Source organism: Macrobrachium nipponense, chromosome 26, assembly GCF_015104395.2.
Source record: "Macrobrachium nipponense isolate FS-2020 chromosome 26, ASM1510439v2, whole genome shotgun sequence".
Classification (NCBI taxonomy): Eukaryota; Metazoa; Arthropoda; class Malacostraca; order Decapoda; family Palaemonidae; genus Macrobrachium; species Macrobrachium nipponense.
Window position 1 is genome coordinate 67407817 of NC_087215.1, and position 27897 is coordinate 67435713.

General features: G+C 45.9%; 1 protein-coding gene across 1 annotated transcript in view; it reads right to left on the reverse strand.

Moving 5' to 3' along the window:
• LOC135200364 (exonuclease 1-like) overlaps nt 1-27897 on the reverse strand; it is a 53010-nt gene that overhangs the window by 18964 nt on the left and 6149 nt on the right. The window contains exons 3-6 of the mRNA XM_064228970.1: nt 16837-16991; nt 9964-10070; nt 6871-7086; nt 5965-6252 (exon numbers count right to left, since the gene is read on the reverse strand). Coding sequence (XP_064085040.1) covers nt 5965-6252; nt 6871-7086; nt 9964-10070; nt 16837-16991 — 766 coding nt within the window. The remainder of the gene's footprint in view (nt 1-5964; nt 6253-6870; nt 7087-9963; nt 10071-16836; nt 16992-27897) is intronic.

Consider the following 27897-nt stretch of genomic DNA (forward strand, 5'->3'; position numbering starts at 1 on the left):
ATATTGACCATACCATGAGGGCTAAGAAGTAAAATAAATATATATATATATAAATATATATATCACCACCTGACCAACCTAGCCAAAGTTAAGGTGTGTTAACTAAGGCTTAAGAGTTAAGAAGTCGCCGTTGTCGGCGACTCAACAACTAAATTAAGAGCTCTTTCTAACCATTTTCTACAGGATAGGATGAGTGGTACTTCTTGCCCCCAAGATTGTGTCTGCAGACACGTATGGCCCTAGCGAGCAGCAGATCTCATATGCCATCTTCACATCTCGCAGGGAGTGTGAAGTGAACACAGAGTTGCTTCGCTAAAACATGGTACTCAGGATGTTGCTGAGTGCCATGCTCTGTTGAAATGCTTCCGAGGCCGCGCCCTCACCTCGTGAGCATTCAGATAAAAGATTTCAAATCTTTGTGCAAACACAATGAAGGAGCATTTTTGAAAGAACTCCTTAACACTAAAGCCAGGCTGTTCTTCGATATGGGCAAGTCTGGTCTTTTTCGGAACACTGCAGATTGCCCGATTGACTTCGACTTTCTTGAGTTTTATGTAGATAAAACTTGAGAGACCCGACAGGGCACAGGACTCTCTCTGGCTCCTGCCCACTAACTTGTGCCATCCTTGCTTCCAAGCTCCTGGCCCAAGGACAAAACGGGTTACCATTCTTAGGCCACAACGGAAGGGTTAGAGAGCACACCGCCTTGTGTTCTCTAAAGCCAAAACTTGTGACGATGGCTTAAAATCTCACTAACCCTCTTTGTCGTATCTAGGGTGGTTAGAAGAAGGCCTTCCTTATCACATGCAAGAAGTTAACAGGTAGGAGAGGTTCGAATACTTTGACATCAAGAACTTCAGACTACGTCTAAGTTCCATATTGAAAGCTTCGATCTGGACATGCACAGTCAGTCCGTCTGTACTAAAGTCAGGTGACCGACCAGTTGACCAGTCAGACGAATCAAGGACAGCAAGGCTGTACCCTGAAGACCATAAGGCACTATTCTTCGCTGAAGGATGATGTCTGGACTGCCTGGGCGATTCAATCTAAGCAAACCTTGGGGGTGTATCAACGCAACCCAACGTCGTCAGCGAATCAACTCCTGACTCGAGCTTCTGGTGCCAGGAGAAAGGAGCGAGGAGCAAAAGGCGATTCAGTCCCGAAGGAAGAATGCCTGACAGTCCAACCTGGTCTCATGTTACACGATCATCGGGGGTGTATAAACGCAACCGACTTCGTCAACAAGAAACTCAGGGCTACTATATGTCGCCTGATCTCGCACGAGTGTCTGACTCCGAGAAAACAGGTGAGACAAAAAGTAGATGGTGAGCGAGGTTCGAGATTCCACAGAACTCAAAGATCGTGAAGGGCTTTGTTGTTTGACAGACGCAAATCTCTGAGCCCAAAGGCCGTCAACAACATATTTGCGTATTCTTTAATAGTTGTGACTGCCAGCTTATCCCATTCTTCAGACGGAAATGGAAGACGGTAATCTTATTCCTGTCAACATCTCGATAGCCCCTGAACGTAGTCAAGACTCAGAGCGGAGAGGTTATAGGTACCTTTCGAGTTAGAGTAGACCGACTCTCTCGGAAAAGGTCCTTGGAAAGTGAACTAGGAAGTATGTGACCTCTGTGAATCCAGGATCCTGAAGGCCAACATGGGGCGATCAACGTCATTGTCGCTCCCTGTGACGTCATAAATCCTCTATTACATTTCCTAAGCGATTGAAAAAAGGGGAAAAGAGACTAAATATCCATCCCCGTTCAATATCATAGGATGGCGTTTAATGGTACCGATCCCGGATCGAGAATAAGGGAGCAGAGAAGAAGAAGCCTCTTCGTCCTCAACATATCGAAGAGAAGAATGAAAGGGCGTCCCTAAAGTCTCCACAACTCTCAACTTACTTCTAAAGAAAGATTCCACTCGGAAGTCAATAGTTGCTGCCGTCGATCGAGACGATTCGTACGGTCTTTCGCAATCCGGTAACGAACCTCTAGAGGATCGTTACATTCTACGCCTGTTGTTATAATAGGCTTTCTCGTAAACTCGAACAGGGACCGAGAGAAGATACTTCTTAAGATATGAGAGAGCTGTGGAATATCAGAGTGATCTGGACCACTGGTTCCCAAAACTCGTTACGAGGACTGGAGGGACTACCGAATCGCTTTTACTTCTTTCAGATTAAGATCCAGGACATCTGAAACCCTATCCAGATGTCCGGCACCTTCTTTCTATCACCTCAGGTGATAAACGCACTGAGAGATGTTCAGAATCATTCCTAGATCTTGAATAATATTTCAGTTTCCCGGTAGGAAAAAACTGTGGTCTGAATTGCAGTCTATTCGGGGAAACAAACTTCTTCAGGAAGGAAATGGTCCCCAGCAAGCTCATCCATTCCCTCCCCGAGTATGCTTACTTCCCTAATAAGGCTGCGCTTTGCCTAAGCAGGAGAGCATATAAAAGTGCAATGTTGCGGTAGACTCGTAGTTCTATACCGTGCGGTAACGAGCACCGAAAGGATTAAGAGATAACTCTGTTGAACATAGTAAGGCAAAACGAATGCAACGTTTATTCATTCACGTAAGAGATCCCCTCAATCTTAGGCTAAAGTCCGTGATTGTAGGGCAGAGTTACAGTTAGTCAGTCAATCCCGCAGGAGAGACGTAACCGCCAGCACAGAGATACGGTTAGTCAGTCAATCCCGCAGGAGAGAGAGACGTAACCTACGGCGCATGACAGCGCCCGATCTGTTACTGGCTCGGTTGGACTGGAAGACAGACACAGCGTGACAGCAGCAGCCAGCAGCTTACGAACGTCGTCTCTTAACTTTATGTCTGGGTTGCCAGCTACCCTATTCTACGAAGAAATAGGTCCGTTATTTTTTTGAGCCGAAAGACTCTCAAGCTGGTATATTTAAGCGAAACAGAAAACGCTAAATATATAGATGCGTTTGTGTCGTCAGAACACTACCATACAACGGTAAAAGATAAATCGGAAACTCCTGGAAGGCTGCAGGGAGTAACGATTAAATGTCCTTAAAATAGACAATAGACCTCTCGGTTGCCATCCGAAGAGGTAACTACAGCAAGCGTATATGACTTGAACCAACCAGAAGTAAAATAACGCAAGGCAAAATATGAAATTATATCACAATAAAGTTTGTTCATACTTACCTGGCAGACATATATACTATAGCTGAATTCGGAAATACTGCTACATACATATCTGACAGGCAAGTTTCATGAACAAAACTTAAGAGAATCGAAGCAGTCAGCTCAAGCTTCTTATGTTACTGGACATAAGCGTTCATTGACGTAGTCTACAAGTCTATTTCTTGTACGAGTCTGCGAATGACGAATGAGAGCTCTTCCGAATCTTGTCAATAAGAGCTTATTCGCTTACGCAATATCAAGTTAATGAGATGTTTGTCATGAGAACTAACCCATTTACGGGACAAAGAGATATTTTGTCAATGAGGGGATACCCACTTACTTGACAAAACGAAAGTATATTGTCAATGGGGGAAAGTCACTGAATTGACAAAACGTAATCCAGGGAGTCAAGCATTTAATTTTTTCGATTCCCGTCTCAAACGAGGAAGGGGCAAGAATCCTGTTAAGAGACTGGGCTTACGGCAGGTTAGAACGACGATGTTCAATTCGGCAGCGTAGTCCCGACTAGAAACTAACAAAATCGATCATCTGAAAAACCCTTTCAGATGGGCTAAAAAGCTTGCAAAATTATCCTGGGAAGAGGAAGAAACTCTCCAACCAGCTTCCTCTCCCGTATCACAACTAATGCCTGCTAAAGCTTAAAATTTATTGGCAGTATGGCAAAGGAAGTCCTGTCTTGCGCGTTCCTGAAGAGCGTCCTTTTGACGAGTGCCTTTGCAAGAATCCCACTGAACGTTGCCGAGAGTCCTGACGTGCAGGACATCGAGCCTTACATAACCCGTAACTGCCTTATCGCAAAGTCTTGACTGCGGTAGTGGCAACTTAAATTTATTGGCCGAATGGCAAAGGTTGCGGTTGAGCAAACGAGATCTTCCCTTGAGCTTTCCTTAACTCCATCCACCTATGCGAAAAGCAATATTAATTGACAGAGACCTCTTGAATTCACGAAAACCCGATGTCTTGCTGGGTTTCGAAGAAGAAGTTGTCTGTTCACTTTAAACTTCCTCCGAAGCACTGCCTACTTCACATTCTTTGCAGGTGAGGTAGAAGGTATCACCGGAGGTAGAGGTAAACATTCTTTAGGCCCATATCTGAAACAAGAGCTTGAAGAGTTCAACAGAAACGTTCAGCCAGGCGACACACCTGGCGTGCGCTGGTGCACGCTCGGCGTCCACTGCGCGCAGCTCGGCGTCCACTGGAACGCGCTCGGCGTCCACTGGAGCGCGCTCGGGCGTCCACTGGAGCGCGCTCGGAGCTCCACTGGCGCGCACTTGGCGTGCACCCGCGCGCGCCTGGAGTCCATCCGAGCGTCCCGGGCGTCCGCTCTCAAAAGCTTCCTGCTACTATGACTTCTTTTATGTATTTCTCGGTGGAAAGACGGACACGAGTTCAGGCGGGACGTTCGCCCATTTCTTACTTCTCACTGAAACGCATAACGAGAGAGAGAGAGACGACGTGAAGCGTCCTCTTCTATAAAGCTTCTATTTAGAGGGCGCGAGTCCTTCCGAAAGCTCCAACCCCTGCACGGGGAGGACGCTTCGGAGGACGAGAAGCAATCTTTCAGGATTCGTGCACGCGCACGCACTTTGGCAGTCTGGGGATTTTCATCAGAAACTGCCGAAAGGCACGCCAGATCGGTGGGGGTTCCTTGTAACCCTCCTTAGGCTTTCGACATGCTCCCTCCCCGGGTCCTGGGAGTCAAGCAGAGGTCCCGGCCTAGAGGCGAAACGAGGCCGATCTGACGCACCCTCCACTACACAAGGGGTATCACTGCACTTCTGCACTTCACTTTTACTCTCTAAAGCAAGCACTTTCGATTCTAAGATACGAATTGAAAGAGTATCAGAGAAAGGGTAATTCCTCTACAGACACTGCTTAGGGCCCGAAGGCAACACTGCAGGGTTAGGAGTAACAATTACAGAAGTAGCACTTCACAGCAATGAAGGAGAGCGAGCACCTCTCGTAGACATATTCATAGCCCGTAGGCCATACTACAGGGTTAGGCAAAATAAAGTCTACAGGAAGGTTAGCAGGTTCACTACCCTGACTTTTGTTACTGATTAATTGCGTACATACGAATCATACGTCTTCCTTACGGAATTAGACATGTTTACTGATTAATTGCGTACATACGAATCATACGTCTTCTTTACGGAATAGACAAAGTCTCACACTCCTTACATGACAAATCTCAACAAAGAAGCAAGACCCATACCCCTCGTACATACCAAGTGCGGATCTACCGAAGCTTTCGGTAGCCACACCCTATCTTTGCAGACAACCCCGTCTGAAACTAGCCTAACTAGATTCAGATATTTTATGCAAAAATGAATCAAATTCAAATCAATTTAAGATAGCGTATGCCTAGCCACAAATCCCACAAATCCAAGTAAATAAATCAAAAGACAATTAGGATACTTAGCGGCAATGAAGTTTCCAAAATCCTAAGACGGAGGTACTGAAAACAGGTGTTTTCAGCACCAGCGACAGAAAAATTATGGATAGAAAATGGGAATGGTTCCTGATACCCGCCTCCCAGCGGCGGGAATGGGTACTAACCACCTGACTCCCACTGCGTGTGTCGTAAGTTTTAAATTCTGTCGGTCGTCGGAAATTATCAGCTACATATATATCTGACAGGTAAGTTGCATGAACAAAACATAATATGATCAAGTTACAATTTCTATTTGTAGCATCAACTTTAAAAAGCCATCATGTTCTACACACCATTTTGGATAAGGCCAGCAGTTTTTATTCATACCCAAATAAATAAAAAATATACACTAACCTGATAACATTCAGGGTCAAAGTTATCCACAGTTTCACCAGTCTGAACATTAACATTTCCCAAGGCGACCTGCAGAGCCCTGTCATGACCTATGAATTTCCCTGCGTAAGGAAAATCTCCTGGTCCCGTTCCATCTGGATAATCATTCAGCGGTTTCAGTAATCGTTCAATGGGGTCAAACACCAACTGGTACAGGAATGTGTTACGAGCTTTTATGAAGCCATCTCGGTACTCCTGAGTCACTTCAAGCTGTGGCATCTTCAAGTATGAAGGAAGCTTGCACAAAACCTGAAATACCATAAAACTCTGGTCACTTATGTTATGACTGACAAACTGGAACGGAGATTAGACAGTACAGCAGTCAAGCAACAGGAGGCCCCCTTATTCCAAATTGTGAAAATTTGCTCAATTCACTACATTTCAAATGGCAATATATATGCAACTGCTCTATATACATTATGGAGTTAATGTAAGTTGAAAAAATGACATTTTTATAATAAAACAAAAGTAAGTCCCGTAATTAAAAGTTAAAGATCAACGAATACCTTGATCTACACCCAAGTTCACATTTTACGTTTTTTTAACAGATTGATTTGATAAAGTCAGTAATAAAAGATGAAGGAAATTTTCATCTTCTACATTACTCTGTTACAAGACAGACATAAGATAACTAGTAAGGCAATCTCTTTGCAGATCTATGCTAATAAATTCATAACACCAAAAACAGGATAATTAAAGTACAACACTGAAATTATAATTACAAACTTCAAAGTGTAATTTAGAAGAATGGATACTAACAAACAATAATAGCTTAATAAGAATGACACAACACAGAAACCTGAATTGTGGCACCATTTATATAAAACCTCTGAATATCTATCAAAAGCACCATCCTAGTTAACTTACATTGTGGAGATCTGGATTTGAAGTGACATTGAAGAATTTGCAGGCCTTGGCCAGACCAATACCAGGTAGAGAAGGCAAGTAATCACAGCCGGACAAGATGCAAATATTGCGAAACTTGTCAAAACTGAACTTGTCCCTTGGCACACTCATCCCTAAGTGCAACTTCTCTTGCTCTATCAAGATGCCATTCCCTTGGTAGTCCATCTTGAATAAAATCTGTGAAATTAAAGATGTATTAGAATTATGGAAAAAAATTGCTAAATTCATTCAGATAACCAAAAATTATGCCTAAATTGACTGCCCATAGTCCTTTCTGTAAGAAAACGTAAGAAAAAACCTAAGAGGGTAAGAATAACAATGAATAACAAATGGTACATAAAATCACAACAAACTACATCAAATGAAAGTTCAATATTTAACTCATTAGCAAACAGGATTGCAATGATGGATTAAAATCTTAGCCAAAATCACAATATCATGAACCCCATAGATACAGACATCTGTATTCTCAAATCTCATCTGTACTGTTAAATCTAGTGGTGCAAGTCTAAAATCTACAATGCTTGGCAATGCTTCATCACAAATAGTACTGTTTCAAATTTTCTTCTAAAATGTTATTGTTATAATACAATTAAGTTTGTTCATACTTACCTGGCAGATATATATATAGCTGTATTCTCCGAAGTCCGACAGAATTTCAAAACTCGCGGCACACGCAGTGGGCGGCCAGGTGGTAGTACCCATTCCCGCCGCTGGGAGGCGGATATCAGGAACCATTCCCATTTTCTATTCATATTTTATCAGTGCCACTGTCTCCTGAGGGGAGGTGGGTGGGCACTTAATTATATATATCTGCCAGGTAAGTATGAACAAACTTAATTGTATTATAACAATAACATTTTGTTCATGAAACTTACTTGGCAGATATATATATAGCTGAATCCCACCTTCGGAGATGGTGGAAAGAGACAAGAATAGGATTCGTAGGAAAAACTTAAATTAAGTAGATGATATACACCTTGGTTCCTCACCTGTTAGCAAAGTAGACTCTGTGATTACTGTCACTTCAGCCTGCTTGTGCTTAATCAGAGTTGCTAGCCAGGTGGAGACCTGTAGTGCTGGTGCGCTCTGGATGCTCTGTCAACGGGGACGTGACCTCAATGTGACAAGAGCATCGAGCCATACAAATGAGGGCAACCAAGCAACTGACCACCACCTGACCAACTATCCAAGACCCCCTGAACACTAGGCTAAGAGATGGGAGGTCTTCACCAAAACCTCACCACAACCAAAAACCACAACAACTAAAAACTAACCTAAACCTAACTAAGGGATAGGGAGAGAGCTACCTTCAGCCCCCAAGACTGTGTCTGCAGAAACGTATGGCCCAAGAGAACAACAGTCCTCGTATATCGTTCTCACATCTCTCAAGTAAGTGTGAGGCGAATACTGAATTGCTCCTCCAAAAAGGTGGCGTCAAGGATGTCCTTGATCGACATGTTCCTTTGGAAGGCAAGCGAGGTTGCGACAGCTCTGACCTCGTGAGCTTTCACTCGCAAGAGGCTCAAATCGATCTGTGTGGAAGACGAATGAGCCTCTTTAATGACGTCCCTCCAGAAAGAACGCCAATGCGTTCTTGGATAATGGTATATCGGTCGTTTAACCGAACACCAGAGATTATCTGAGGGACCTCGTACTTCTTTAGTCTTGTGGACATAAAACTTTAGAGCCCTGACAGGGCACAGGACTCTCAGGTTCTTGGCCCACAAGGCTTGTCATACCCTTGATTTCAAAGCTCCTTGGCCAAGGGTTCGACGGGTTTTCATTCTTTGCTAAGAAAGTGGGACTCAAAGAGCAGACAGCATTGTCCCCTTTGAAGCCCACTCTCTTACAAATGGCCTGAATTTCGCTAACTCTCTTCGCCGTCGCCCAGAGCAGTGTTAGGAAAAGAGCCGTTATTCGTCAAGTTTCATAAGAGACGCTTCATGTAGAGGTTCGAAAGGACTCGACATTAACAGTCTAAGGACTAAATCCAAGTTCCAAGAAGGAGGCCTCGCCTGAGGTATCTTGGATGTCCTCAAATGCTCTCAGGAGATCGTGAAGATCCCTGTTATCAGACAGGTCTAGTCCTCTGTGACGGAAGACTGCCGACAGCATACTCTTATATCCCTTGATGGTCGGGACAGCCAGCTTCTGTACATTCCTTAAAAATAGCAGGAAATCGGCTATCTGGCTCACAGAGGTAGTGGAAGAGGAAATTCCCTCCTTTCTACACCATGCCCTGAAGGAAGCCCACTTCGACTGGTAAACAGCTCTCGAGGACGTTCTCCTAGCATTGGCGATCGCCTTTGCAGCTGCTTTAGAAAAACCTCTCGCTCTGGCCAGCTTTTCGATAGTCTGAACGCAGTCAGACCCAGAGCGGAGAGGTTTCGGTGATATCTTGCGAAGTGGGGCTGTCTGCAATCACTTCTCACACACACTCTGAAGCTCACTGAACTTGATCCCGACATCACGTTCAAAGAAAAGCCAATCCAAAATCCAAAAACAGTCCACTATCGCGTATGCCAATCCAACAATCCAGAGTCAAAACCAAAAGTCAATCCAGATACTTATAACGAGTCAAAATCCAAAAATCCTGGGCGGAGGTCTGTAAACAGGTGTTTACCGACCAGCGACAGAAAAAATATGAATAGAAAATGGGAATGGTTCCTGATATCCGCCTCCCAGCGGCGGGAATGGGTACTACCACCTGGCCGCCCACTGCGTGTGCCGCGAGTTTTGAAATTCTGTCGGACTTCGGAGAATACAGCTATATAATATCTGCCAAGTAAGTTTCATGAACAAATTGCATTTTTAATGTTGACAGATCCATGTCACCTCTGACGTAAGCCAGTAATTCATACCATATCTAGGATCCTTCAACTAACATTGAGCCTACCAGCTATGACAGTTTATCCCCTGGAACAAATTAGCATCTATTTTGCCTCATGACAAATAATCTATGTTATCTCCCACTAGGGCATTGCTTGGTATGTGCCCATGAAACTAGTACTAAAACAATAAAGAACAGACATTTAAAAATGGTCAACTTACATATTTGCAGCCAAACAACACCAGATCTGAATCCTCAGTAACCACCAGCTGGGCAATGCCACATGCATTCAAATAAGCTAACTGAGCATCAGCCTCATATGGAGCCACTGAAAAGAAATGTGACACCAATAGTAACAGTTTGCAAAATAAGCCAAACAGTACACTGTATGTTACACATAAATTAACTTTTAAAATCAGTCAAGATTACTATGAATTCCTATGCTAAACTGAAAATGACATTTTTATAATAATATAAAGTTTCACTTATACTTACCCGGTGGTTACATATAGTAGCTGTCGTCTCCTGACGTCACGGCAGAATTTGAAATTCGCGGTAGCGCTAATGGTTTGACAGGTGATCCCTCTACTCCCGCCCTCTACCGGGTACCGGGAACCATTCCAACAATAAATCAGAAGTTTCATGCCTACCTGTCCATATGAGGGGAGGAGGGCGGGCTTCGTTATGTAACCACCGGGTAAGTATAAGTGAAACTTTATATTATTATAAAAATGTCATTTTCACTTATATAACTTACCCGGTGGTTACATATAGCTGATTGACACATTTAGGTGGTGGGACAATGGCAGCTAAAATAACTGTTGGAATTATCCGAAGATATAGGTTCCTTACCTTTAAAGACCGCTGACTCAGTGGTTACTGCCTCTGTAGTCTGCTGGCCTTTATTGTACCGACAGGATATATGGATCCGTGCGTCGGACACAATAATAAGTACTTGCCGTTGAGGACGTGACCGTAACGGACAAGACTATAATGCCCCTGCTCAGGGCGCAGTACAAATCACCACAAAATACAATGAAAAACGAGGGATCACCACAACCGTTTAAGAAATACACCAGACATTAAAAGACTGAAAGATACTCAAAAAACTCCCTGTATCTTCAGACAACCTTAAAAATACAAAAAACATAATCAAGGAGAAAAGTTAGTGAGGATGGGATACATCCTTCTCTCCCTCACCCAATACCGTGTCAGTCACAATGAATGGCCCCAATGTATGGCCCCAATGTACTGCAATTTTCATATGTGGTTTGCAAATCTGTCAGATAATGAGATGCGAAGACAGAATTGCTTCTCCAATATGTAGATTTAATAATGTCTTTCAAAACACGATTACGTCTAAAGGCCATAGACGTAGACACTGCTCTAATTTCATGAGCTTTGACTTTAAACACTTTGATATCTGAGTCCTGACATTGTCCGTGTGCCTCAGAAATCAAATTCCTTAAAAAGAAGGAGAGCGCATTTTTAGAAAGAGGCCGAGAGGGATCTTTCACTGAACACCACAGGTTATCACTCTTACCTCTTTATACTTGGTCCTTTGCACATGAATGTCTAAGTGCTCTCACTGGACAGAGAAAGACATTCAGGCTCATTCAGGCCCCACTAACTCCGAAATGTTCTTTATAGAGAAAGAACGAGGCCAAGGACGTGAGGGATTTTCATTCTTAGCCAAAAACCCCAGCATTGATGAGCAAATGGCATTGCCCTTAGCGAATCCAACTCTCTTATCAATAGCATGCAGCTCACTGATTCTTCTAGCTGATGCTAAAGCACAAAGAAAAAGGGTCTTCCTGGTCAGATCTCTAAAAGAACTAGAGGAGATCGGTTCGAATCTATCTGACATCAGCCATTTAAGAACTACATCCAGGTTCCAAGCTACTGTTCTTGACTCCTTTGTCTTGGTCGTATCAAAGGAACGAATCAGGTCTGAGAGGTCTTGATTATTAGAAATGTCTAATCCTCGATGTCTGAACACAGAAGACAACATAGCTCTATAACCCCTAATCGTCTGGGTAGAAAGCTTCTTCTTCTCACGAAGAAAAAGAAGGAAGTTAGCTAAAACTGAGCTATAAGAGGTCTTAGAAGACGAAATTCCTTCTTCTTTGCACCAAGCTCTGAATTGGACCCACTTAGCTTGGTACACTCGATCAGAGGATTCTCTTCTGGGTCTAGCAATAGCCCTTGAAGCTCTCTTTGAAAATTCTCTCTTTCTGAGGAGATGCTCGACAGTCTGAAGGCGGCTAGTCGAAGAGCGGACAAGTTGTGATGGAACCTCAGAAAGTGGGGCTGTCTGAGTAGATCCTTCCTTAACGGTAACTCTCTCGGAAAGTCTGTCAACAGCAGAAGTAGATCGGAAACCATTCCTGGCCGGCCAAAAGGGGGCTATCAGAGTCAATCCTGACGTTCTGATGACCTCTGAACTTTGCCAGAACTAATCTTAGCATTTTGAAAGGTGGAAAGGCATACAGATCCAGATTTGACCAGTCCAGAAGCATGGCATCCACTGTAAACGCCTCCTCGTCTGGGAAAACTGGGGAGCAATACAGTGGTAGACGAGCTGTCTTGTTTGTGGCGAAGAGATCCAACTGAGGACATCCCCAAATCCCCCAAAGCTTCTTGCATATTTGAGGATGTAACGTCCACTCTGTGGAGAGGACTTGTCCTCTCCTGCTGAGAATGTCTGCCTTTACATTCTTCGAGCCTTGAATAAATCTTGTGCTCAAGACAACCTTGTTCTCTTTCGGCGCCCAAATGAGTAGGTCTCTCGCCGCTCGCACAGAGAAGAGAACGAGTGTGTCCCCCCCTGTTTTTTTATGTAAGAGAGAGCCGTGGTGTTGTCTGCTTGAACCAGCACTACTTTCCCTCTTACCTCTGTCTTGAAGTGCATTAGAGCCAAATGAATCGCCTTCAACTCTTTTAGATTTATTGTGCCAGCTTCTTCTGATGAATCTGCCAAAGTCCCGACACTTCCTTTCTCCCCAGAGTAGCTCCCCACCCTTTGTCCGATGCGTCTGAGCAAAAGCGTAAGGTTGGGGCTCAACTGGCTTAGAGAAACAAGCCTTCCTCTAGCCTTCCTTCTGATTTCCACCAAAGTAGGTCCTGTTTGATTCCTTCCGAGATGGGGAACACGAAGGAGTCTGGGAACTTCTTCCTTTGCCACTTCTGCTTCAAGTAAAATTGAAGCGGTCTCATGTTGAGCCTGCCCAGACTTACAAATTGCTCTATTGAAGCCAAGGTTCCTAAAAGGCTCATCCACTGATTCGCCGAGCAAGTTTGTCTGACGAGAAATTCGTCTATTTTGTTCAGGCAAGAGTCGATCCTTTGGCGAGACGGAAAAGCCTGAAAAAGAACTGAATTCAGTCTCACTCCTAAATAAACTATCTCCTGAGAAGGAGTGAGACATGACTTTTCCTTGTTTACTAACAAACCTAGGCTTTCCGTCATCCTTAAAGTCTTTTGTAGGTCCTCCACACACTTCTGTCTGGACCTTGCCCTGAGAAGCCAATCGTCTAGATACATGGATATTCGTATCCCGTCTAGATGAAGCCACTTTGCTACTGACGACAGAACTCTGGTGAACACTGTGGAGCTGTCGACAGGCCGAAGCAGAGGGCCCTGAACTGATAAATGCGGCCTGGAACACGAATCTCAGGAATCTTCTCGATTCCGAATGAATCGGAATATGAAAATAAGCATCCCGAAGGTCTATGGAAACCATCCAATCTCCAGGATGAAGAGCTGCTAATACCGATTGGGTCGTTTCCATAGAAAACTTCGTCTTTAGGACAAAGACGTTCAGGGCACTGACGTCCAACACCGGTCTCCAACCCCCCGTGGCCTTCTTTACCAGGAAAAGGCGATTGTAAAATCCTGGTTCCTCGGAGAGTCCACAAACTCTCCCTGGCCCTCTTTGCCAGTAAGGCGAGAACTTCTTGATGGAGGGCAGCAAATTTTTTCGGAGTTCTCCGAGTAGGCTGACAAATTCACAGGAAATTCTGTGAGAGGGGGGTGCTTGATGAACGGAATGGTGTATCCTTCCTTCAGGACCTGGACCGTCCAAAGGCATCCGCTCCGAGATGAAACCAGGTCTGCCAGAAAAGGTGTAATCTGGCTCCTACTGCTGTGTGGAGGACTACGGGCCTACTTCTTGATGGAAGGAAGGGGGAGTGGTTTTAGAAGAGGCTCTACCTCTCCCACGAAACCTGGAGGAAGATCGAACGGAGCTCTCCCTCGAAATGGTTTAGGAGCTTCCGTGGAGGGAGCACTCCGAGAAGCAGAAAGAACCGGAGCTATCTTCCTGGCTTCTTCACTGACTGTGATAAAAGATCCTGGGTCGCTTTCTGTGTTAAAGATTGAGCGATCTCGCTCACAATCTCTTGCGGAAATAGGTGTTTCTTGTCCAAAGGAGAGAAGAGCAAGGCAAGCAGATTCTGGTTCGATGAAACCCCTTTCGACAAGAAGGAGCACCAAAGCTGTCTCTTCTTCAACACTCCAGAGGCGAAAATGGCAGCGAGCTCCGAAGCTCCATCACAGATGCCTTTATCGATACAATCCAGTACCGAGGGAAAATCCTTCAACTGCTCCTCCGAAAGTCCAAATGACTTGACTTTCCTGGCCAGCGAAGCAATGGCCCAATCCAGGAAGCTAACAACTTCGAAAACACGGAAAAACACTCTTGCAAAGATGCTCCAGTTCATTTGTTGAAAAGAAAATCTTAGCAGTATTAAGGGCTGCTCTGCGGGAAGAGTCCACGAGACTAGAAAAGTCTCCCTGAGCGGAGGCAGTCACACCCAGGGAAAAAACTTCTCCAGTGTCATACCAGACACGGCTCCTTGACGAAAGTCTCGAAGGGGGAAGGGAAAACAAAAACAATTTTTCCCCTTGTTAAGACAAAAAACATTTTTCCCCTGTTCCCTCTCTCCAAAAGCCAAGCGTTAACTTTCTTGATAGCTTTCTTAGTCGAAATCGAGAGGACGAGACGCGTGAACGAGGACGAGGAGTCAGGCTTACTGTCCTTTTTCCACTGCGAACTAGGAGAAACTGGAACGGAAGGCGCAAAAGAATCTCCAAAGTTGTCAACGAAGGATCGTAAAAGGAGTTTATACCCCGACAAATGCTTGTCTTTTTCTGTAATTCCTTCTCTTTCTTCCTCCAAATCCGAAGCTTCCTTCGACGAAACTGGCGAACATTCCATCGGAAGAGGAATCCTGTTCGGCGAAGTCACACCCTGACGCGTCCGAGGAGGGTGTGAGAAAGCAGGAGAAGACGTCTGAGCCTGTACTGAGACGTATCCGGGCGGCTGAGCTGGCGGCCGCGCTGGCGGCTGAGCTGGAGGCTGAGGTGGCGCTCGAGCGAGAGCCTGACGTGGCGCCATAGACGGAGTCAGGAAAGGAGTCCGACCAGGCGCCTGAAGTGGCGTCTGAAGAGGAGTCACATGGAGAGTCTGAGCCTGAAGAGGCGACTTGCCAAAAGGAGCCTGCGAACGAGGACTGCACAGTAGTCTGCGGAAGATGTAAGGCGGTCGGGAGCGCATTCGGGGACGAAAGAGACTTGCCAAAAAGCTCCAAGATACTGCCTAACTTGGCATTCATCTGTTCAAACACCGAAGGTTGAGGATCCACCGACGTAGAAGGCGCGGGAGTTGTAGAAGGATGATCCACAAACACGTCTGGAGCCGCAGGAGTTATCGCTTGAGGAGGCTCTGGAGAAGGCTCCGACGGAGTGTGCGTGTTCGGCTTCTCCACTTCTATGAGAGAAGGGCGATAAATCGAAACCGCCGGAGAAAAAGCTTCAGGCTCCTCCCAAAAACTACAAGAAGGTTCGGCAGCCGCCACCTTCTTGGGAACCGCAGCAGGCGAAACATCGCGCGACCTTTTCAGCGGTCTCAGAAGTCTTATTACGCCAACCTCTATAAGAGGAAACATCTGAACTAGAGTCACTTGACGAAAAACACTTCCTCGCAACACCTTTCCAATGGTGAGCGGACAGCAATCATGGGGAATCGGCTACAGGATTTGCTTGAGGGGGCGGACTGCCTAGGGAGCAGGGTCCCGCTCGCCTCCCTTCGGTTTTCGGCATGCCTCCTCCCAGGATCTGGGGAGTTTGACAGGGGCCTAGACCTAGGAGAACGAACGGGCCGAACAAACCACCTCCTCCACTACACTTGCACTAAGTAATTTATCACACTTAACTACCACTTCTTGCACTGTCTCACCCATTTTCTGCATAGTGGTGAGGAAAGGAAAGAGACAAATTTCGAGTCCATATCGGCTCGTAATACTGACACGGGGATCGGGATACGGGAGATACAGATTCGAGGGCAGGAGCAACCACTACGGGGTTAATAGGAACAGGATTAATAGAATTCAGAGGAATATCCTGGCTACTCACTAACTTAGAAGAAGATCTCTGTGAAGCCTTTCTGATTCTATCTTTTTCTAACTTTCTCATATACTTTCCCAGTGCCTTCCACTCCTGAGATGTTAGAGACTTACATTCTTCACACGTATTCTCAAAAGAACATTCACGTCCCCTACAACTAACACAAGTAGAATGAGGATCAAGTGAAGCTTTAAGAAGTCTAGTCTTACACCCACTACTACACACCCTATACTGAACAGAGCCGGTGTCAGACATCGTGAAGAATTCAAAATAATTCCTAAAAAGGACAACAATATCAAAACCAAAATAACTATAGCGCTAGCAAAAAGATCAGTAAACTCAAGGTACATCACCAAAAGGAGAAAACCAAGATGATCAAATCCAAATTCCAACCAGCAGAGGAACCGTGTTACCGGTTCCGACGGCAGGAAACTTCTGATTTATTGTTGGAATGGTTCCCGGTACCCGGTAGAGGGCGGGAGTAGAGGGATCACCTGTCAAACCATTAGCGCTACCGCGAATTTCAAATTCTGCCGTGACGTCAGGAGACGACAGCTATATGTAACCACCGGGTAAGTTATATAAGTGAAAATTAATCCTTATGAATAATCTAGCAACAATATATTTCTACAATAGTATAACACAAGTGCCAAAAAGACTATACTTTCCAACAGACCCATTATCCTTACCAATGATGTCAACGTTCCTTGCTCTACAGGCAGCAATGACTTCTGCAGCCATCTCTGAAGTGATGTCGACGCATCGTTGAAAGCACTCCTTAGCTTCCTTGACTCTTCCCTCTCTTAACAGCTCTTTTGCTCTCTTTTGGTTACGTTCTCTGTTCCTAAGTTGTTGGAAATGAAAAAGCAATTGAAGTTGAATCAATTTCATGGTTCTATAAATTTTTTCCAAAGAAAGCAAAATGAAGGATGTAGTTGTTCAATAATACTAGCTGGCCCCCGTATTTGCATTTTTGAGATTTGCTTACTCGCCTATGTGCTGATTTCCCTTTGGATCATATCTACCCATTATTCGTGGGAAATATGATATTTTCATGATAAAATAAAGTTTCACATATACTTACCGAACAGTTACATAGCTTATAGCTTCTTACCTGCGGCAGTCGAAATTCAAATTGTTGGCGCCAGCGGCGTTGCTATCTTAAGTGATAGGTGATACAAGACCCGCCCACATCCGGGAACCCTGGGTACTGCTAGCCTTCTACCGTCAATTTTCGTTTAGCCGCCACGTCCATCTGTGGGGAGGTGGGTGGGCTTTGATTATGTAACTGTTCGGTAAGTATATGTGAAACTTTATTTTATCATGAAAATATCATTTTCACATAAGTGACTTACCGAACAGTTACATAGCTGAATCCAAACTACCCCCTGGAAGGGGGGTAGGGTATGGGGACTTACATAAAAATGTACAGTTAAGAAACCACATTTTAAAACAGCAAATGTTGCAGTACCCTACCTTGTGAGAGAGCAGCTGCAGGAGAATACTGCCTCTGGTTAGCGCTCTCATCACTCGTAGGGAGACGTGGCAGTATAGGCCAGGGTCGTCCCTACTTAGTGGGATTTTGTAACCATGGACAAGACCGTTGGTTGACAAAATATTAAAAAACAGATAATGCCCTTGCCCTGGGCTTCAGAAACCAGATAAAAAACAACAGACCATCACCTATACCAAAAAATAATGACATACTCAAAAGTAATAAATAAGATCTGGAGGTTCCTTTCTCCAAAGTACTATGAGCCTCCAAGTTACCGATTTTCCTCTTCGTACCGCCCACGGATCTCAACAACCTATAACAAGGCGAGGAGACAGTAGAGGATAGAAAGTTCCCCTATGTTTCCTTTCCCAACACCATGCCCGCTACCGACAAAGACCCCAATTTACAACAAAACTATCATAGGTAACCTCTACATTCTTCAGGTAAAATGAGGCGAACACAAGAATCTCGATCTCCAAACGTAGATTGAAGAATCGAGGAAAGCGACATATTGTGCTTGAAGCTTAAGGATGTCGCCAACTGCACGTATTTCATGTGCTTTCACCTTAAGCACATTTAGAGTCTGATCTTGGACTTGAGAGTGTGACTCCAGTATCAGACTTCTCAAAAAGAACGAAATAGCGTTCTTGGAGAGGGGTTTTGCAGAATTCTTTAACCGAACACCAAAGTCGGTCGGAATTACCTCTAACGGATTGTGTCCTTGACAGGTAACATTTCAGAGCTCTGACAGGACATAGTAAATATTCTTCGTCCATCGGACCCACTATATTAGATAATCCCTTAAGTACAAAAGATTTAGGCCATGGGTTAGAGGGAGATTCGTTCTTTGCTAAAAATTCGTTAACAAAAGAACAAACCGCATTACGATTTTTGAACCCCACCTCTTTGTGGATGGCTTGTAACTCACTCACTCTTCCTGCGTTAGCCAAAGCGAAGAGAAAAAGTGCCTTCCTCGTTACATCTCTCAAAGACGCTTCACGAAGTGGCTCGAATCGTGAAGACATCAGAAAAGTTAAAAACTACGTCCAAGTTCCAGTCCACACTATCCTTCTTGGATACTTTTACTGTATTAAAAGATTTAATTAAATCTCCAATATCCTGGTTAGAGGAGATGTCAAGCCCTCTATGCTTAAACACTGAGGACAGCATAGCTCTGTACCCTTTAATTGTCGATACCGACAAGTTCTTAACTTCTTTAAGGTACAGCAAAAAATCAGCTATTTCTGTCACAGAGGTTTTAGAAGACGAGAAATTATGTCTTCTGCACCACGTCCCAAAGACTCCCCACTTTGATTGGTAAAGCTTGGCAGAAGAGCTTCTTCGACAGTTAGCAATAGCCTCTGCCGCTCTACGAGAAAACCCCTTCGCTCTGACGAGTTCCAGACAGTCTGAACCTGTCAGTGACAGAGCGGACAAATTCTGATGATACCTGTCGAAGTGGGGCTGTTTGAGTAGCCGAGGATACTGAGGAAGAAGTCTGGGATGGTCTATAACCAACTTGAGAAGGTCTGGAAACCACTCTTTCCTGGGCCAGAATGGTGCTACCAACGGTCATTGACACATTTTGATGTGAGAGGAACTTGTTCAACACCTCTCTGATCATTCCAAATGGGGAAAGGCGTAAACGTCTAGGACCCGTCCAATCCTGAAGCATTGCGTCGGTCTTCCAAGCAAGAGGATCTGGAACTGGGGAACAAAAGATCGGAAGTCGATTGTTCCTCGACGTGGCAAACAGATCCACTGAAGGTCTTCCCCAAAGTTTCCACAGTTCCTGACAAATTTTGTCTTGCAATGTCCACTCCGTGGGAAGAACTTGGTTTATCGACTGAGTTCGTCTGCCAGTACATTTAACTTCCCTGTACAAACCTCGGAACGAGGGAAATATCCCGATCTATTGAGACCAGAGAAGGAGATCTTCTGCGACTTTGTTGAGGGAGAATGAATGGGTTCCTCCCTGATTCCTGATATAAGATAGAGCGGTGGTGTTGTCGGAGTATACTGCCACTCTCTTTCCCACGACCAAAGGAGCGAATGCTTGCAGACCGAACCAAATCGCCTTCAACTCCTTCATGTTGATGTGATTCAACCTCTCTTTCTCTGACCATAATCCTAAGATCTTTTTGGTCCCTAGGAGAGCTCCCCAACCCCTGTCCGATGCGTCGGAGTATATTCTACGTCTGGGTTCCTTAATGTCAGGGAGAGACCCTCTTGCAATCTTTCCCTCGACATCCACCATCTCAAGTCGTTCTTGATCTCTTACGACACTGGGAACGAATACGTGTCTGGTTGAGACTTCCGACACCAACTCGCTTTCAGATAAAACTGAAGAGATCTCATGTGAAGACGACCCAACTTTACAAACGTCTCTACTGATGATAACGTCCCTAGAAGACTCATCCATTCCAAGGCGGAGGAGGACTGACGATTCAGGAATTGGCTCACTTTTTTGAGGCAAGATTCTATTCTTTTCGGGGACAGAAAAACCCGAAAAGTCTGAGAGTCCAGAATCATCCCCAAATAGGGGATCTTCTTGGACGGCACTAATTGATACTTCTCCAGGTTGATGAGAATTCCCATTTGACTCGCTAATGACAGTGTCTTCCGTAAATCCTTCACGCACTGTGTCCTCGAACCCAGATCTGAGAAGCCAGTCGTCCAGGTAAAATGCTGCATTTATGCCCAACATATGCAGCCATTTCCCCAATGGAGCAAGAACACGAGTAAATACTTGAGGGGCCGTCGAAAGGCCGAAACAAAGGGCTCTGAATTGATACGTCCTCCCTTCGAACACAAATCTCAGGAACTTCTTTGAACTCTGGTGAATCGGGACATGAAAGTAGGCGTCCTTCATGTCCAGGGACACCATCCAATCGCCTGGGCGAAGTGCCGACATCACAGAATGATTTGTTTCCATATTGAACTTTGTCTTCAGCACAAAAAGGTTCAATGCGCTTACATCTAGCACTGGCCTCCAACCTCCCGAGGCTTTGGGAACTACAAAGAGTCTGTTGTAGAATCCCTGAGAACTGTCGAGGACTTCCTCTATTGCTCCCTTCTTGATGAGTGCATTGACCTCTGCTGCTAAAGCCAAAGCTCTCTCTGATCCTGGAGAATATGCTGTTAAGCTGATTGGTGTATCGGAGAGAGGAGGATCTAAAACAAAAGGAATCGAGTATCCCTCTCGAAGAACTTGAACTACCCATTGCTCTGCACCTCTTCGACTCCATTCTTCCCAAAAAAGATGGAGTCTTGCCCCTACTTGCACGTGAAGGAACGGCTTCTCACTTGTCCGAAGGTTTGGGGGGAGGTTTCTTTGAGGACTTGTACTGTGGACGCAAATTAGTCCTGGGTCGTTGCCACTTAGGTTTATTCCCTCGAAAGGGATGCTTCTGTAAGAGAAGACTTAGCTCCTGTCGGAGTAGGCTCTTCGGACGTCTGGAAGACTGAAGAAGGAGATCATTAGTAAATTTCTTTCTAAATCCGATAGAATTTGTTGAATGGTTTCTTCAGGGAAAAGATGAGATTTACAGAGAGGAGCAAACATGAGAGCCGACTTCTGGTTATTAGTGACTCCTTTAGACACGAAAGAACACCACCTTACTCTCTTCTTTCATCACTCCCATTGCGAAAAGGGCTGCTAATTCTCATGAACCATCTCTAACAGCCTTATCCGCAACAGGACAGAACTCCTAACCAGTCTGTGGCAAAATCTTCTTCTAAAGACTGACAGTCTTCAATCTTGCGAGCTAAAGAGGCAATAGTCCAGTCCAAAAAACTAAATACCTCAAATACTTTAAAAATATTCTTCACCAAATGGTCCAGCTCTGAAGAAGAAAACAAAATTTTAGCTGACGAAAAAGCTGCTCTTCGGTGTGAGTCCACTAAACGTAGAAGTCTCCCTGGGAGGAGGCAGACACTCCCAAAGAAGGAACTTCTCCAGTTGCGTAGAAGCGATACGCTTTACTCTGAAGCTTAGAAGGTGGGAAAGCAAACGAAGCCTTACCTTGTTTCCCTCTTCTTAGAAAGCCACTCTGTTGACTCCATAAGGGCCTGCTTCGAGGACTGAGAAAAGAACCAGTTTAGGTAGACACGAATACGCTGTCTTCCTATCTTTAACGAACATTGAAGGCGGTGAATTTAAGAAGACTCGAATAAGCCGACGAATCCTTGTCATCTTGATCCAAAGCTTCCTCTTCAGACTGCACGGAAGCAGAGTCGAAATCAGGCTTATGTTCTACCCCGGTGGAGGATTTCAACAAACTCATAAGATCCTGGAAATGCTTCTTAAATGGAGCTAAGGTAGAATCGTCTAACACTGTAGAAGTCGATGGTCTTTCAGTCGAAGAACGATTCTTTCTAACAGGTGAAGTCTCCGCACCACGAGTCGACACAGGCGAACAACCAGTCGAAATTCCTATCGACTCACGGCGAGGGGAGTCGAACAAAGACGAGCGAATACGCTTCTCTGGACAGTAATACGGAGTCGAATGAGGCGACCGAGCCGAAACTGCGACCGAGACTCGCTTGGGAGAGTCGAGCGATCGTGAATTATCACAAAGTTTAGTCCGAGAGCCACTGCTTTTAGCCGAAAAATGCGACTGCGGAGGAGATTCACTAAATATCACATCCGGAGCAAAACTACACGAAGGTTGAGGACTCCAATGCCTCTTAGACTTCTTAACAGGAGTCGGTGACGAATCACCCGCAAGAATCGAATGTCTTTTTAACGGTCGAGACACCAAATCACCTCGCCTTTTGCGCACTGGCGATTGCACTTCCGAATCAGAAGACAGACGAGAATCACAAACACTAATACCTTTCCACATCTTTTTGGACGACACCCGCGAGTCGACGGCTGACCGTGGGCAAACTCCCCCAGACTCCTTACGACCTCCGGTATGTCTTCTCGGTTGCGGGGGAGCGGACGTGACCTTCGTCTGGGAGTCGAGGGGGAACGGACAACCGCCTCCTCAGGCGCAACATTAACACTTTGCACTGCACTAGATTTCACTGTACTATCTACGAAAGCTTTAAAAGACATTCCTAACTTCATAACTGATTTCAGCTAACACTTCGAACTTTTATCCATCTTAGACTCAAGCAAGGCAATGGTGTTGGGTTCGGAAACATGGGCAACTTGAACAGGGGTAATCAAAGGAGAAGTAGGAGGACTATTAATTGGAGAAATATTCTCTAATAAAGGAGAGGCAAGAGAAGACTTATTTGTCTCCGAAGGAACAGGAGTAGTTTCTAACCTATTCTTACTACTAGCCCTAAGAGCTGCCTTCCTCTTCCTATCTTTCTCCATTTCTCAGCATGCGATCTAACCGCCTTCCATCCCTGTTCACCTCCAATTCTTTACATTCATCACATGTCACATCCATACCATTACAATTTTGTCCTCTGCATTTAGTGCACTTAGAGTGCGGATCGTGACATAACTTAGCTAATCTTGTTTTGCAGCCAGCGCTGCAAAACCTTACAGCAGATGAACTAGAATCTGACATAATTAGCAATAATGACGATAAAACTGAATAGAGATAGCTAACTGGCAAGAAAAACCAAAAACTTGTACATCACCAAACAAAAATGACAATTTGTCCAAAATTGCATTTTTCCTAACTATACAAACCTGAGGTCCTTTTACAATAGGAAGGTACTAGCGGCAGCTGGATAGGTCGTAAGCTTTCGAACAAGGGGTTCGGTAGTTAACTGCTTGTCCGACAGGCGCGCGCAGCGCGACTGGTAGGTAAACAAATCACTTTTGCTTTTGGCCCAAGCAAAAACTGCAGAGTGAGGGGTGGCATGAGGTGGGGCTATGTGTAAAAGGACCTCAGGTTTGTATAGTTAGGAAAAATGCAATTTTGGACAAATTGTCATTTGTTCCGACACGGCATACAAACCTTCGGTCCTTTTACAATAGGAAGACTCACTTCTTGTGGTGGAATCTGAGTCTTTTGTGAACAGACTGGTGTTCGCCCAACCTTGGAAGCCTCCCTGGTCGTAAGAGCGAGGAGGGATCCAAGCCTCTGTCCGATTGATCGGGGTGTGCACCGCAGGATCAATGGTCAGACCTCCGGAACTACACTACCTCCTTGGCCCTACAACCGAGTACTAAGAGAGGGGCTATGCGCATCTCTTCGTACCAGCAATGCAAGAACTTGTTCCTGTACAGGAGCAAATATAAAGTCATGGGTTTGACTCTTGTAGGCATCCACTTCCCCCCCTTGTAGAAGGAAGTGGTGGATATTCTGCTCCTATCCCTAGTGAAAGGGATAGGATGGGGCTCTGTCATATAGCTCACCGGCATCTCGTCCTTATCCAGCAGGGTAATGACCGTATCCCTCTACCCACAGGTAGAGGGGTAGAAAAAGATAGAAAGAGAAGCCAGTCACTTTCTCATTCACTATCTATTCATACAGTCACACCAGGACTCGATGCTGTTCAGCCTGCTAGGGTCTGGGTTAGCTACACAACGTGTTGAGCAGCCACCACGGGTCCTAGAAGGAAAACGATCCAAGGACCTGTGGGCAATATCCAAAAGGTAGAAGGAGTGCCAGTGGTCTGGTTGTACCAGACCCTGCCTTCAGCCTGCGCCACGGAGAAGTTCCTTGTGTAACTCGAGGGAGTGTACTTCTAGGTCATCTTGGTGCTGACGAAGAGTCTTCAACACTCCGCCTGTGATGTCGAGTTTCTTCAGAAAGCGCGGGTCGTGCTTTCACAGGACAAAGCAGCATCTCCTTCGCATCGAAGGCGGTGAAGTCCATTAGGGAGGGGACTGTGAAGGACTCTAACCGATCGTCAGGAACCGAAGGGTTCAGAGTCTTCGCTACGAATTCGGTACGAAATCGAGCGTCACGAATCCCCATCCCCTGGATGCTTGACTTCGCAGGCAAAAAGTCATGCAATTACCTCAGAGGAAAAGAAGGGAATTGTCGTATGACCTATCCCTCTTCTCGACTTCGGTGATGTCCTGTACCCATACTGGTCTATCCGTCTGCAGCGAAGTTGTTGTTCTCGGTAGTGGATAGGACACCGACACTCAATGTTGGGTGTCGATGGTATGGGTACTGTGACAAGCCGTTAGGACGGAAGAAAAGATTGTTATGGAACAACCGAACTAAGTCCACAGCGAAGTTCGTAACAGACTTGGGCGCTCTGACAGCTGCCTACTGACTGCGTTCGGTAGGAGGCAAGTTGTCCAAGCACCCGAGCAAGTCACGTGACCTTCGCCTTAAAAGGGTTATGCCAAGAGACTAAACAAATAATTTGTTCGTCACCGATGCCAGAAGGCAAGGTGATGACTCTCTTAAGGCATGTGCCAACAGGCGAAAGTCAATTGCCTTCTAGAGACCGAGGTCCTTGATGGCAAGATATCTCATAGGTATAGTTGATTCTCGGGGTAAGGAGAAACAACACTATGTGACGTTGAAGACGAAGGTGTAACAGGAAAATGCAACCTACGTCTTCACAGCTGAACCGAGAGAAGGATCTCAAGATTCTGAACCTGTGCTACAAAGACTGAGAACGCTAACCGCTATTGATTGCTGTCCGGTGAGGATCGTAGTGCACTAAAAGCGGAGCCGCTTCCAGTAATGAAGACAGGGAACTACTGCCTGAAGAACTGCTTCTCATGGGCTGAACATTTGGAAAGTAGAGCTGTCAGGTCGTGGAGAGTAGGCGATGTCTTCTGACATATCTGTTTAATTCGGGGGGCGAGCAATGAAATTGCACACCTACGAATACGAGATATTTTGAAGACAAACTCAGATGTCTGCAAAAATCATTCGCATTATCGCAGTGCGATGCAGCGGTTGACTAGTACAGACTTCTGTTACCGTGCGGTAAACAGAAAGATGAAAGAGTCCAAGAGATATCTCTGTTGAAAATTCTCGCAATGTCGAAGGCGATGAAATCGAGCGTCACAGCAGTAGATGGTCCTTCATTATTGCGAGAATCCCCGTTAATCAGAGACCTAAGTCCATGATTGTTGGGCGAGATGACGGTTCGGTAGTCAATCCAACCAGGGGAGAGAGAGACGTAACCGACCGTGCATCTCCGAGACCTAGCTGATACTGAGCCGCTATCAGGCAGTTCAATACGCAGTAGCTCTCGGTGACTCGTCATCCTGAGTTGCCAGGTAATCCATTATTCCACGAAGGAATGCGTTCGGCTAGAACCATCGAGCCATAAACGAATACGCTCGATCATTATATTTAACCGAAAACGGATTTCGGTAAATACAAAAGCTGATTTGGTGTTGTCATGACAATACCAAGTATCTAAAATCGAAACTGATAACTGCTGGGAGGTTGCAGGCAGGAACCCCGAGTTGCAGTTCAATTAAGATACAATTCGTCTCGGTCACAAACCGTAGAGTTAACTACGGTATGCGCCTACCCAAGGACAATTCAACTGTTAAAGAATCATGTCGCGAGGGTAATATACGTAGTATATTTGTAGGTTCTGTACCACGACCTCCATCCTAAATTCTTTTCCCCTCGAGGAATGAGAATAAGGATTGGAGAATCGACCGCCTTCGTTCTCTAGTCAAGAGAGTGAAGGAGAAGTCTTTCCCAAAGGAAAGCTTCAATGGTGAACAGAATACCGAAGACGATAGTTCAAGCCAAACTGGAAGAGTTTCCCGTCCGTTCTTCTCTATTCCAGGTTAAGCGCCTACTGTGAGATACTCTTCTTTCAGCAGCAGTCTTCTTCCAAATGCTAGAAATTACAGGAATTCGAGCATAAGCGAGGTTCCCGATTATCGCTGTAACAATTATCGGGGATTCTCGCTCACTTTGGACCGTGGTCTCGCCTGAGTGTTTGGAGATCGTAAAGAACTCGAACACTCTGAGTGCGCTAGAAATTCCGTAGAATTCTAAGCACTCTGCGAAACCCCCCACCGAATTCGTCAGATGATATCGGCTGGTGGTCCTCTCGATTCCCGTAGAATCGAGATCTAGCAGTTGGAGAAGAAAAGGAGCAGCCATCGCCTTACGGCGATGGCCTCCCTCAGAGCCTGGGAAAAACGTATCGTCAGAGAAAAAACGTTTTCCCCGAGGAGGGTTACGAACTCATACTGTAGGTAAGTGTCTGCCGCCACTGTGAACGTCGTCTGGGTGGGGTTGATCGACACCTGACAGTAGAGAGCCGATACCGCTCCGACTCATTCCAGTCCTCGTCGAGGTCGAAACCTCAGGAGGACCGAAGGGGGTATTTAAATACGGTGTCCGAAGACACGTATAAACGCCTCTGTCGCAGTAGAGGAGGTGAAGTAGCTTGTTCGACCGTCCAGAACTGAGAGAGCCTTCTTGTCCGGAGACGAGAGACTACCTGGTTCAACACAGTCGGCAAGCTCCGATCGCGGCCGACCACCACCGTCGATTTGGGTTCCCTCTCGGGCCCCAAAACGACTCGAGCCGAGACGTGGCTCTGCTGGTGGGAGCGGCGATCCTTCCCCGAGGTCATTGTGCTGACGAATCAGCGCCGTAACCTCGGCAAAGTTCCTCTGGATCTCGGAAGTCACCGCATCTTGCAGAGTTGGGAAGTTAAGCCCTTCGAACAAGAGCATTCCGAGAACCTTCCTCCTAAGAAGGGGGAACAGCGACAGCCCTCTCGGTCTTCCCCATCCACTTGCGCATTACGTCCCCTGGTCGGTCCAAAGAACCGTGCTGGCACGTAGGGCGTCGTGGTGGGATCATGAGGGGCGCACCCCTCATCACGGATCAACTCCAATTCAATACCTCGCTCCTCCCGGTGTAACCCCGAGGATGGTTTGAAGGTTACGGGAGGGAGAGGCAGACCTGACGCTCCCTCGTCGCTCGCTGGCAGAACCAGCAGGCTTGGAGGGCTGCAGGCGATCGTCAACCCGGGGTGACGATCGAGCTGCAGGCCTGGTCGAACCGTCTCGCTGTGGAGAACGGCTGGACTGAGCACAGCGGCCCGATCTCGAGTGTCAGAAGAGCTGGTGCTGGTTGCCGTTCCGATCGCTCTCTGTGAGAGCGACGGTCAGGCGACCTGCAGGCTCCACTGTCGCAAGTGAGACCGTGCTTGTCCTCACGGCACGTCACGTCGCTGGTTCCAGCCGTGGCTGGCACCGCGAACGGGAGGACCTCTTCCCAGCCTCGCCCGTGGTCGGTCGTTGACCGTCACGTCCCCATGGGTAGCCACTGTTCACCGCGCGAAGTGAGAGCTGGTCTGGTGAGAGTCGCATGAGCGGCTGTCACCAAGTCCT